Source organism: Crocuta crocuta, unplaced genomic scaffold, assembly GCF_008692635.1.
Source record: "Crocuta crocuta isolate KB4526 unplaced genomic scaffold, BGI_CrCroc_1.0 scaffold41, whole genome shotgun sequence".
In the NCBI taxonomy this organism is placed as follows: Eukaryota; Metazoa; Chordata; class Mammalia; order Carnivora; family Hyaenidae; genus Crocuta; species Crocuta crocuta.
The window spans coordinates 15970171-15983965 of record NW_027529428.1 but is presented as its reverse complement, the minus strand read 5'-3'; the positions used below and the strand labels follow the sequence as shown (position 1 = coordinate 15983965).

The 13795-nt window shown below is 47.4% G+C and overlaps 1 protein-coding gene across 1 annotated transcript in view; it reads right to left on the bottom strand.

The window, feature by feature from the left end:
* The window catches only part of SLC1A1 (solute carrier family 1 member 1), a 47425-nt gene that overhangs the window by 27155 nt on the left and 6475 nt on the right, over window positions 1-13795 (bottom strand). The window contains exon 2 of the mRNA XM_077759442.1: window positions 1244-1336. Within this exon, the coding sequence (XP_077615568.1) occupies window positions 1244-1336 (93 nt within the window). The remainder of the gene's footprint in view (window positions 1-1243; window positions 1337-13795) is intronic.

Genomic DNA, 13795 nt, shown 5'->3' with positions numbered 1-13795 from the left:
ATGTAACTTTTATCCCCAGATGCCGGTTATTTTCCCGAGGCTCATACAAAACAAGCCTTATCTTCCTTCCATACCACAAGCCTTCAGATATCCGGAAGGCTGCTGTGTAATCCAAAAAAGGGTCAGGGTTAGGAAAAATATGGTTCCCTGTGACTCTCGGGGTGGAGAGGACAGACAGGTGTTACAGGGAGAGACGGTTCTTGCTGTAAGGAACTATCTAAATGAGGAGCATCTGAGGGCACCATTATGGCCCCTGGAGGTAATGGGTTCTTGTCCTTTGACGTGTCCAAGCAGAGGTGGGAGGCTGGCGCACAGACCAAGGCGTCAGAGACTGCTTGACTGCAGGGGGAGAAGAAGCAAGTCTCCGTGTCCTTTATCGGTCCCCCCAAGGGAAATGCCAGTCCACGGCGGGCAGGGTGTCGGGACCAGAGCAGGTCTGATCTGCAGGTGGGAGGAGTCGGCAGGGCAGTCCGAGGACAAGGTGGGTGTGGTCCCCTCTTCCCTCTCAGTGTGGCAGGAGAGGCGCACCTGCTTTCCCCTTCATGCCTGCTTCCCTCAGGAACCTCATGAGGAGTGCGGCTTTGGTGTCAGACAGGGCTGAGGCCCCCCAGGTGCCCTGCCTACCAGCACTACACCCCGCCGCATCCAACCATCTGTTAACGCGGAGCGGCAGGCTCACGCCGGCTGCAACATCTGAGTACGTTCCAGTCCTCTCTCCCCACGCGGGGCAGCCTTCTTGAAACATCAGGTCACAAAGGGTGGACCACAACACTCTCTTCACAAAAGAATGCCAACGGTACAGGAGCAGCCTCTATTCCCTTTTTAGAACTTTCTCCCTTTTTAAGTGGAATTTATACTTGGCAAGTTGCTGTGAGCTCTCAGTACCATGTGAAATTTGAGATGCACTGAACTGCTATCTTTTTGGAAATATTTCATAATTAGACTCAACTCTACTATGATAGAAGCTCTTGGCTTCACTTCCTTCTAATAAAGGCACAGAACTATCACCCTCTGTTTCTTCCTAGGGACGTTAATAAGCAGCACCCTGGCTGAACTTGGGTCACTATTATATTTTCTTCATAGAAAAGGTGTTGTGTAGACTTGAAGCCCAAAAGTTTCCTTGTACTTTGACAATAGGACTTTCTGATTTAAAAAAAAGTGCATTAAAAAAAAAAAGCTCAACTACTTTTAAAGGAAGAGTCACAATTATACAGAAGAGTAAGGAATCAGAAATAGATTTTACCTAGAATCACAGCAATGATCGTGGTACAGAAATAATAGACAACAGCGCGTAGACCAATTTTCCCAGATACGCTGGAATCCAGGGCGGCAACACCTGCGAGGGGGGAGAACTTAAATTACATTTTTGTTTAATTTTTAATTTTATTTGAGAGAGAGAGAGAAAGAAAGAGAGAGAGTAGAAGAAGGGCAGAGTTTGACATGGGGCTCGATCCCACGACCCTGGGATCATGACCTGAGCCAAAGTCAAGAGTTGGACACTCAACTGACTAAGCCACACAGGTGCCCCAAATTCCACTAATTTTTCAAAGATTGGCTTCCAGGACTGGTGGGCATTCAATCCTCCAGGTGTGAAAGGAAGAGCCGAGAGCTGGCCTCTAACATCTGCTAGGCCCATCTCGGATGTGTGTCTGGATGAGATACAATGGGCAAAGGAAGGGCTTAAAAACTGCCAACACGGAAAGGAGACGGAAGAGGGGTGAGGTGCAGGCTCCCCTTCCCGATAATCCCGCCACCTCAGCCTGTGGCCAGAGGCTCTTGGGGCTGGTCATGAGACAGAAGGCGTTCCCCTCCTGCATCTGCTCTGAGAACTTCTTCAAGGATTGTATGTCACATCACTTCACAGCTTCAGGATAAACCACTTCCAGAATTCAGTATCCAGAAAAAAGTTTATCTTGAGGAATGGAGAGAGTTCTTTCATCACGTGATGAACACTGTGAAACTCATGATTGTTTCCCTTTCTGCCTTTTCCGTCAGGAAGCTTAGAGTCAACCAAAAAGATAACTTTTAAAAGAAATGTTTATTTTTTAGAGAGAGAGTGGGGAAGGGGATCTGAAGTGGGCTCTGTGCTGACAGCAGAGAGCCCAATGTGGGACTTGAACTCATGAACCACAAGATCATGACCTGAGCCAAAGTTGGACGCCTAATCAACTAAGCCACGCAGGCGCCCAAGAAAACTTTTATGTGTGACTATGAAAGTAATGATACATGTTTATTAGAATAATCTGAAAAAAGGAATATAAAAATCACTCCATTCCATCTGTCATAGCTGATATTCTGATGAATTTTCTGTCAATATTTTTTCTTTTTCTGTAAACATAGCTAAGAGAATTCTATAGTTTTTAATCCTCTCTTCTTAATACTGCATTATAAGCATTTTCTTATTATAGATTCCTCTGGGGGAATTTTAATGTCCACATAATCTTCTGTCTTGTGACTGTACTACAATGTATTTAATCATCCACTTACTGCCGGGGCTTCAAGATAGTCAGGGCCAACTTCAATACTAAATCACAGTAATTTCCTTATTTATCCTGGCCAGTACATTTTCTTCTTCTTTTCAAGATTTTCAAACTGCTTCTAGGTTAACCACCTTATTGTGTACGGCTCTGATGGTGAGACAACTTAAAACATCCACTTTAAATAGGATATAAAAAATTTTTTCCAATTTTTAAATTTCCAATTTAAGAGACTTAGGGCCCCACTGTTAGCTGTATGTAGTCTCAAATGGTGTTGGATGGCCATAAAGTGACTGGATGTCATCCGGAAGTGAAAGGGCTGTCTAGAATGCCAATCACAGCTGTGGAAGAGGTGGCACACATCCCTCTTGCTAGAAACCCCTGCCCTTCACTGAAGATGCTCCTATAAATGGAGCCAAATGATGCAGCTGACTGGATAGCTCCTACGTGGAAGACCGTAAGTGGTGAGGCAACCAGACCATCCTTCAGCACGCCGTCAGTGGAAGGTTTCAGAGCACCTGGGTGGCTCAGTCGGTTGAGGGTCCACCTTTGGCTCAGGTCATGATCTCATGGTCTTTGAGTTCAAGCCCCACGTTGGGCTCCATGCTGACAGCTCAGAGCCTGGGGCCTGCTTCAGAATCTGGGTCTCCTCTCTCTGTCCCTCCCCCACTCATGCTCTGTCTTTTTCTCTCAAAAATGATAAACATTGAAAAGGGAAGGTTTTAGACTCTACCCTGCCCTATTTCCAAAACGAGAATCCCACTGTGAATCAATCATCACAGAAAATGACTTCTTGAATCTTCAACATGTGTGACCTGTCCCGTAACTGTCAGCAAAGCCTGAAGTGCAGGGTGGTGGGGAAAATGAGGTTGTCGTGAGGCAGACACCAAGGGAAAAGCTGGTGGGTTACAGCACGTGCAGGTGGCTTTTGTTTTCACTCCTCACACTAAAGGCTTACCTGTTGTTTTTCAAGTGGGAGATTATGCTTCTCACATATAATTGTACATAATCGATGTACAGGACCGATCTGGAAGGAAGCTCATCAGCACCAGGATGACAGAACAAATCAGCTCTCACTGCAAACACTCCTCTGGCTGCTCTTCCGGAAGCTAGTATTTTGAGAGAAGGAATTCTGGCCAACTTAGCGACCACCTAAGATGCAGTAAGGGCCCATTCACCAAGCCCTGGGACAAGACTGTGTCATTCCCATGTGACGCGCATACCGCAACAGATACATTCTAGAATAACCCTGATGCTAGACCCTGTTCTCTCTCTGGGGGAAAAATGCACTTCGGTGCTGAGAAGACTTTCTTCTCCTCGTCGTAAGACAATGAGAAATAATGATGCTGAGAGAAATAACAGGAACAAGAAAAAATCAAGATACACTGAAGGCCACAATTTAGAAATGAATGAACTATTTCCTATTTCGCTTCAGTCTCTTAAAAAAAAAAAGAACAGACAATAATGCAAACGTGTAAGTTTGCTAAGTATATTATATGAATATAAAAATGTGCTTGAATATTCCATCTTAGAACTCTGCATTATTTTCATAATCAAATTAATTATTTATACCAATAATGGTTGATTTTAAAAAACAAAAGAGGGGCGCCCTGGTGGCTCAGTTGGTTGAGCGTCCGACTTCAGCTCAGGCCATGATCTCACGGTTTGTGAGTTTGGGCGTCGCGTCGGGCTCTGTGCTGACATCTAGCTCAAAGCCTGGAGCTGCTTCAGATTCTGTGTCTCCCTCTCTCACTGCTTCTCCCCCACTCATGCTCTTTCTCAAAAATAAATAAACATTAAAAAAATAAATAAAATTGGGGTGCCTGGGTGGCTCAGTCAGTTAAGCGTCCAACTTAAGCTCAGGTCATGATCTCACGGCTCATGGGTTCAAGCCCCCTGTCGGGCTCTGTGCTGACAGCTCAGAGCCTGGAGCCTGTCTTTGGATTCTGTGTCTCCCTCTCTCTGACCCTCCTCTGCTCACCCTCTCTTTCAGAAATAAATAAAAAACATTAAAAAAAATAAAAAACAAAAGAAAATCACCAATTCCACAAAATCCCCCTAACGTGTATAAGCCCATGGAACCCTGGCTCAAGTGAGGATGTATTTTCAGATGTCCTGCCTCGAGTCAATGTCTAATTTCAGTGGCTCCCAGCCCCAAAGGTGCTGACAAGCGACAGGCTCGCAGGGCAGCTGCAGAACTGTTCTGGGCTATGTTTTCTGTGCTCTCTTCAGGTTTTCTTCCAGCAGTGAAACAAATTAAATCTATGTAGGTAATTGTTTCCAGCATATGTTAATATGTCTTAATTTGTCTTAATGATTTGGCCATGGCTGGTGCCTCTGCTTCTATTCCAGGACCCAGCTGGCAATAAAAGGCTTCATAATAATGAGATTCTTGGTGGGAATATCTTAAACAAATACATCCCCTAAAGCAGTCAGCCAGCTCCTCTCTGCTGGAGTACAGCAACTGTATTGTAGTTACTTTCAGGAAGGGCTGGCTCTACTTCCCACTTGTCAAATCTACCTCAGTCCTACAATTCTGCAGGATAGATCAGAGATGTACTTGAGGGGCACCTGGGGGGCTCAGTTGGTTAAGCATCCAGCTTCAGCTCAGGTCATGATCTCACAGTTTGTGGGTTCGAGCCCCACGTCGGGCTCTGTGCTGACAGCTCAGAGCCTGGAGCTGCTTTGGAGTCTGGGTCTCCCTCTCTCTGCCCCTGCCCCACTCACGCTCTGTCTCTCTCGAAAAAAACCCAAAAAACACACATTAAAAAAATGTATTTCAACTAACAACTGTACTCCTCTAATTGAATATGGAAAGCCTGTCTGGATGGTGTACACACCTCACCTTCTAGTAACAGCAATGATGCGGAGAATAATTCTAATGAACATGATGGTGACCATACACACCGCAATGACTGCATGTGGAAAGTGTCACCTCCTTTATCCCTCACTGTTCCGTGGTGACGCTGGGATCCCAACCCAGATCTGACCCCACAGGCCATATTCTTAACCACTGTCTCACACGGGCTCTGTCTGCATGCTGTGAGATTACAGTCAAGGGCTGCCTCACAGAGCTGGGATAGTGAAAGTGCTTCCTTCTGTGGTTCTGTTGCGGAGACCACGGGCTACTTGTGGCTAACGAGCACTTGGGATGTGGCTAGTGTGTGGGCGCCTGGGGGCTCAGTCGGTTAAGCATCTGACCTCGGCTCAGGTCATGATCTCATGGTTCGTGGGTTCGAGCCCCACGCCGGGCTCTGTGCTTGACAGCTCAGACCCTGGAGCCTGTTTCACATTCTACGTCTCCCTCTCTCTCTGTCCCTCCCCCTGCTTGTGCTCTCTCTCTCTAAAATGAACACTAAAAAAAAAATTTAAGAAAAAGGAACGTGGCTAGCGTGACTGAGGAACTGAATTTTCATTTTGCTTCATTGTAATTAATGTAAGTAGCAGCACGTGGCTAACGGCTGCCCCACCACACAGCACGCTCACCAGAGTGTCCAGGACTTAGTGGGTGCTCAGGAACGCTGAACGAACAAACCCAAGCTGCACTCCGTTACAAGCTTCAGGACAGCCTCTCTCCTGGCTGGCACGGGGCCAGGGGAGAGATGCCGGTGAGCCATCATCTCAGGCTGTGTTCCCATCATTGCACCAACCGTGTGGCCTCAGGCTCTGCAGCCCCAGTGCATTAAACAAGGTGGCCAAAGAATTCCATATTAGAGGGGGNCCGCGTCAGGCTCTGTGCTGACAGCGTAGAGCCTCCTTGGGATTCTCTCTCTCCCTCTCTCTCTGCCCCTCCCTTGCTCAGGCTTTCTTTCTTTATCTCAAAATAAATAAATAAAACTTAAAAAAAAAAAAAAAGAAATTTGTATTTGATGCTTTCCCTGTGACAGAAAGAATTGCATCTTTTTACAGGTAGTCAGAGCGAGCCCATTTCAGAGATCCGCCCTGTGGCAGTGATTGGGACTCGGCAGGTAGTCTCCTTAGAAACCACTTGGCAATTTGGTTCGGTTCCCAGGGAGACCAAGAATGCTTTTTCATACATGACACACCTTCATGTGAGAAGGTATCTAGTACCTTGTTTCTCTGCCTATCTTTCCCCCTCATCATTGTGCGCGCTTCCTGCCCCTCCCCCAACATTTTAGACACCTTTCCCCATGACGTTGTAATACTATGGAAGACTGTACGTGTTTAGGTACTAAATGTATACATGTGCTTTTTGCACAAAAAGAGTACGTTTCTCCCCCTTATCCCAAAGAGCCAGGCTTTGCTGCCTTGGGAGCACTTCTGCTCCTGTTGAGGACAGGTGGTCTGGCTCAAGGGAGGTCACAGAATGGCACCTTACTCCAGATGTTAGACTCTGGACACAGCATCGCTCCCCCGGCACGCCAGCCTCATTTCAAGTGCTCCCTGGCCACGTGTAGCTCGTGGCTACTGCAATGGACGGCACAAACAGAGAACGTTTCTACCGCTGCAGAGGTTCTGGGAGGCAGCGCTGGTCTAGAATTTTGTGGCACATGCATAAGAGCCAGCATGACACAGTGGTTAAGAATATGGTCCCATCACTTACTGGGGGACAGGTCAAATGGCATGTGCACTTTCATCCCAAACAGGTGGGAGATCACTGTATCCTGGGGCTTCACTCTCAATAGCCACCTTGATCCCTTTCAGGCCATGCCTCATGCCTGGTGAAGCCTGGCTACCTCTCTCTGTGGCCCATTCCCAGATCCTGTCTCTTCTGGGAGCGGCCATCTGCCTTCTGGGAACTGACGGGTGAGAGGTGACTGCACACGAACACATCACAAGGCAGGTGTGATGGGGTCTGTATGGAAACCAGAGGTAAGGGTTTAAAAATCTTTATAGTAATTGCATGGTGATTTTATGATTATGGAATATAAGCACAAAAAGTAGGGCTAGCATTTTGTTTTTTATATCTTTCCTCATAACTCATCTTTAGCATACCTACAAAGCTTTGTAGCATAAGCTACAAAGGTTACTGATCTGTGACAGACTGGAAATTAAAAAAAAAAAGGATCCCTCCCATCTATTTAAGAAACTGGATGCTTTACATGAGAAGATGCTCAACATCATTCATCATCAGGGAAATATAAATCAAAACCACACTGAGATACCACCTCACACCTGTCTGAATGGCTAACATTAACAACTCAGGCAACAACAGACGTTGGTGAGGATTCAGAGAAAGAAGATCTCTTTGGCACTGCTGGTGGGAATGCAAACTGGGGCAGCCGCTCTGGAAAAGAGTATGGAGGTTCCTCAAAAAGTTAAAAGTAGAACTCCACTACGACCCAGCAATTGCACTTCTAGGTATTTATACAAAGGATACAAAAATGCTGATTCGAAGGGGCACATGCACCCCAATGTTTTTCAAGAGCCCAAATGTCCATCAACGGATAAATGGACAAAGAAGATGTGGTGTAAATACACAATGGAATATTACTCGGCAATCAAAAAGAATGAAATCTTGCCATTTGCAGCTATGTGGATGGAACTAGAGTGTAGTATGCTAAGCAAAATTAATTAGAGAAAGACAAATATCATATGACTTCACTCGTATGTGGAACTTAAGATACAAAACAGATGAACTTAAGGGAAGGGAAGGAAAAATAAGATAAAAACAGAGAGGGACGCAAAGCCTAAGAGACTCTTAAATACAGAGAACAAACTGAGGGCTGCTGGAGGGAGGTGGGTGGGGGGATGGGCTAAATGGGTGATGGGCACTGAGGAGGCCACTCGCTGGGATGCGCACTGGGTGTTATTATGTAAGTGATAGGGAACTAAATGCCACTGCTGAAATCATTATTACACTATGTATTAAGTAAATTGGATTGAAAAAAAATAGACACTGGATGCTTTGCAAAGTGCCGGTGCAGAGGATGGGCACGTGGGGTTCTGCAGGAGACAAGTTGTCCCCAGGCTGAGGTGACGTGGCAGATAACCACATCTGATCTGGGCAGAAAAAGATGAGCAGGATTCAGACAAAGATTCTTTGCTTGACTGTACTTTAGTTGGGCCCCGGAACCTTCTCCTAGGCCCGCCTGTGTCCTTCTTGCGAAATCCAGGTTTAGCAAGAACTTTGCTAAGTTAGTTTTACCAGAACCGCCACCCTCTACATCTGATCAGTTTCTCTATCTTCCACTGTCCCCCAGGTGACATCTGGGGACCCTGGCCTGTCTCAGGGGCACCTGGGTGGCTCAGTCAGTTGAGCGTCTGGCTTTGGTTCAGGTAGTGATCTCACAGTCTGTGAGTTTGACCACCATTGACAGCTTAGAGCCCCGAGCCTGCTTCAGATTCTGTGTTTCCCTCTCTCTCTGCTCCTCCCCCACTCAAGCTCTCTCTCTCTCTCTCAAAAATGAATAAATGTTAAAAAAAAAAATTAAAAAAAGGATCCTGTTGGTTCAGTTTGGCCGGAACCCTCTAGTACTCCTGATGTTCCCTCTTAGTGATTTTTCCACCCACGGACCCCCCATCCTGCTCCTTGGCGATCGATTCCCACTTGCGATGCCGTATTCAGAGTGGAGCCCCATCTCTCCCCGCCCACTGCAAAATCCCCCCGCGTGGTGCCCACACCCGCCGTGACGGTCCTGAATAGAGTCTGCCTTACCACCTTTCACAAGCGGTAACCTGCTAAACATTGATTGAGTTTTGAATTTTTAACACTGCATTTTTATTTCCTTAACAAGTCCCGTTTCCAGTGAGCCCACGCTGGTCTTTTCAAACAAGGGACTGTTTGGAGGCTGGGCTGTGGCCTAGAAACAGGGATACTATCCATGGTTGTCCTTGGAAGTCAGGGGGACCTGCTAGCTCTTCATTTTAAGAAAGCACACTTGCTTTTTACCTTGGGAGGAGGCTCTGATGAGCTGGGGATCCTGGCTCCTGGCCAGAGCTGTAATAATCTTTTAGAACCTTTTATAGAAACACTACAAAGGAAGCAGTCGCAGTGGGCTAAACAATAGCACGTTTTAAAAATAAACACCCAAGGGCAAAAGCCTCCTGCGCGAGCTCACTGATGAAGCTACCACCCACTGGGGAACAAAGTTTTCCGGACAGTCTCTCTCCACCTTGTCATTAAGGTGTCAAAATTAACTCCAATACTGGAAGGTGTTTTTGGTCTGGCATTTGTGGGCACTTCACGATCAGGAATGGAGACGAGACCCAGCGAACTCACTGCTGCGTGGGAGTTAAACCCTTTCATGCAGAGGACTCCTGTCCCTCCGTCACGAGCATGAACAAGCACGGGCTCAAATCCCAGCCTTCTCTGCCCAGACTTCTGTTTCTCCATCTATAAAAATGCAGGTTTTCGATGCCTCTACCTCCAGCAGGGTAACTGGGAGCAGCACGTGGAGAACCTCACCTTGCACAGCTGCTGTGAAGACTAGAGACAGTGTGGACAACACACCTGGGACACCGCCCACAACTCGGTTTGCACTCGGCAGACAGCCTCCATTATTACTAAATGACAGGGTCGATACGAGGGGTGGGGCTGATCAAATGCAAGGCCCTCAGCCAGAGGTAGCTTTCATTCCCTCACTTTTCTCCAGAATTCTTCTGTATTCCTTCATCGCACGGGTGCTAAAGAGATCCTTTAAAAGCACCCACCAGGCCATTTCACAATCCGGTATAGCGTCCAAGGACACATGATAACCTGGAAAATCTTTACCCTGCCTGAAGAGACCCTGTCCCCAGAGAGCCCGCCTGCCCAGCCCAGGCTGTGCTACCTTCCTGCTTAGTAGTCCTCCAGACCTCCTCAAGAGCAGACCGAGCTCCCTCCCACTTTCTGTGGGCCCCCCCTCTGCCTGACTGCCTTCCCCTACTCCTCACTTGTCTACTTTCAAGTCTTTTCCTCGGGATCCTTCCCTGAGTTATCAGGCCCCTGTGTTTTCCTCATCTGACACCCTGCTCATATCACATTTCACAATTCTTGTCACTGGGCTCATTATTTATATACCATCTTTTGCACTAGACTAGAGCGAGCTCTGTGGAGGGCAGGAGACCCAGATAACCGCGTGTCCATCAATGCGTCGCCAGTGCCCAGCACGTAGGAGCTCGATAAACATGTGCTGGTTGAATGCGTAACCTCGCTACGACTGGGTGCCCGCCCCAGACCCCTCTCTCAGGCTCTGGTCCCTGCACAGCGCAATGTCCCAGAAGGGAACTCGAGACTCCGCACCAGTCCCAGGTGCCCGTGTGACCTGTGTGGTCTTGGAACAGTCTTGGAACTGCCTTTATCTCTGAAAATGGAAATAAGGTCCCACCTACCTTACAATTTCTTTGGGTTGCTACAGGGATTAAATGCACAAGTTCATTCCCCGGGGTAAACAAGGCTGGCTAGGATCTGGCTTTGTCATTCCAGGGCACAGGGACATCTCTGCAGCCTGGATTAATATTCCTGGGACATGCCAGCGGGAGAGAAGAGGCAGAGAAGGGCATACAAAATAAATTTCTGTGCACGCCTTGCCCATGACATCTATTTTCCTTAGAGGCATCAATACAAAGAACTCCCTGAAAATAGGTTATATCACCACCCTATTCTGTGAAGTTAACACGATAAACTGGCCTTCGGTCAGAACCAACGAAAGGTCATATTTGCCGCCTCCGTCAGCAGGTCCACATCTGATGTTCAAAACGTGTGCCACGAAGCAGCAGGCTGGCCTCCGTCAGCCATCCAGGGGGCTGTTCTCAGCATCCTTCAGACCACAGACATTGGTGGTGTTTGTAGTTGGGACCAGTTTTTCCCACAAGCTTTTACAGGAGGGGATGGTTCAAGAAGAACATTGAACACACCTCAGAGGATCTGAGGGACTCAGCTGTTCTCTTCAAAGTCCATACGAAGGCTTTGACATCTGGATGGCTAACAGCTCAGTGAGACTTCTGTTTTTGTTTTTAACCAGAACCTAATTATTATTGAGCTCTCTTTTGCTTCTCCCTATCCTATAAAACCTGGAGCTCAGGATTCTGGGTAGAAGCCACTTACATGCTGGTGAACTTCATAATCTAGTGTCTTACAAAAGTAAGTCTTCTTATAATGTTTTCCTTTCTAGAATGAAATCCACTGTGTGTGCTTTCATCTGTATGGCTCAATTCTAATGCCAGCTCTGCAGCTGCCGATGCCAGTGCAGGGGCTTTCTAGAAACTTCTGACAATATCAGGCACACCACGACAAAGTACTACGACTTCCCTGTTTTATAGCTGAGTGTCCAGGTTTCACAGCTAGCAAACGGCAGAGGCAGGATTCACATCGAGGTGGTCTGGCAGGTTTAACCACCAGGCTGTCCTGCCCCTCTATGACCCACACTGACAGGGTTCTTTGTTTGACCACACTGTCAGGCTCCTGAACCTTCTACGCCCATCTGTGTATTTTCCTGCAAAATCTAGTTTTAGTGAGAACCCTGCTAAGTCGATTTAANTGCACACCTCCTCAGGCTCCCCAGCCCCGCCCCCCCCAACCCCCCTAGGTGAGGTCTGGTCGCCCTGGCCTGCCTTCAGCAAGAATCCTACTAGGTTGGCTTAGCCAGAATCCCCTTACCCCTGAAACTGCCTCTTCGTAAATTTCCGTCCCCTGATCACCCAACCCTGCTCCTTGGCTATCAATTCTCACTTGCTGATGCTGGATTCACTTGGGGTTGAGCCCCATCTCTCTCCCCCACTGCGAAATCACACCACAAAGAGGTCCCCACGCCTGTCAGGATGGTCCTGAATAAAGTCTGCCTTAGTACCTTTAACAAGTATCACTGAATTTCTTTTTCTCTAATAATACTTCCCCATCTGATGCTTGATCAGGGTGTTCCTCTGCAGAGAACGGCACGGGTGGCTGTCACTGCTAGATAGACCCCTGACGAAGGCACGTGCTCACCTTTCCCTCTCCGCTCCTCTTCCTCAGGTGGCCAGCATTCTGCTCACAGCCTCGCTATCCCCACGACGTGCCATGCAGGCTGCTGTTTTCTTCCGCTGGAGTCCCTGCCCTCTTCATCTGACCCCTATCTTTTCTTCATAACTCCACCCCAGGTCCTCATCCCCCTGAAGCTCTTAGCACAGCACATTATAATGTACTCACTCTTTCTCGCTGGAATAGGACTTATCTTTATCATGTGTGTAGCACAGAGCCTGGGACACTGAAGATGGAATGAATGAATGAATGAATGAATGAATGAATGAGTGGTATCCCAGGTCCATGCATTGAACACATAGAAGGCTTCTTAGAATCCCAGATGGTTTTTCACTCCTTTTCTTAAGAAACAAAATCAGGTTAACTTCTAGTTGAGTGGAGCTGTGAGCCAGTGAAGAGTGGAGAGGCAGGAATAAAGCTCATTTATGGTNGGTTTTTCACTCCTTTTCTTAAGAAACAAAATCAGGTTAACTTCTAGTTGAGTGGAGCTGTGAGCCAGTGAAGGAACAGGAGAGGCAGGAATAAAGCTCATTTATGGGTGATTCTCTGGCGCTGATATCTCAGAATTAGACTGATGCAAGGCATACTCTCCCCTTGCCACTTTTCATTTTATTACTGCGGCAAATGGCACGCTCACTGTGGGAACTCCATTTCTTATGCGTTAGGTGCCCCTTTCTTCTTTGCAGAAAAGGCATTACGGACATCAAATTAATATAGTAAGTCCTCTGGCTTCAATAGCTGTGTTCTAACTCAACATGAATTTCCTGATGATCTTAGGAAAATGCTTCATTCATGCGTACAAAGCTGCTTCCTTCATCCTATTTTTCAGTTCCCCAACAAGGCTTGGGAAGGTTGAAAAGAGGCACTTAAATGCAGGCAGAACCCAGTGGTTAGAGATGTTGCAAATGAGGCAAGAAGCGCATCCGTGGTCTGTATGGTGTGGGCCACCGCCCTGCCTTCCCAGCATGGAACTGTAAGTTTAGAGGCCACCTTGAAATGGCAATTGTCTCCAGATGAAAGTGTGCAAGAAACTACCAACGTTTCCAGAAGAGCACACAGACTCCTCCCACCCCCAAGAGCGAAAGGGGACATTAACCACTCTCAGCTCCCCAACAGCAAGCCGCACGACCAAGTGACACATGCATCTTCCGCTCTTCCACCTTCTTGGCCACGCGGGGCCTCATGGACCTGACCAGCAGAAGTCCTGCGGTCTGTGACCGGGTGAATGGCAGGGACCTCACCCTGTCACAGGTGGTTTTCTGTTCATCTGTTTTCATGTAGTTGGGGTTAACAAATGTTGAATTTAATCAAACTCCGTTTCGGGGGGTGGGGGGAGGGGCATATGGCATGGTTCTTTCTGCCGGAGGATGTGGGATAGTACCCAGGTTCACAGCTGCTTATGAGTAAATGAATACCT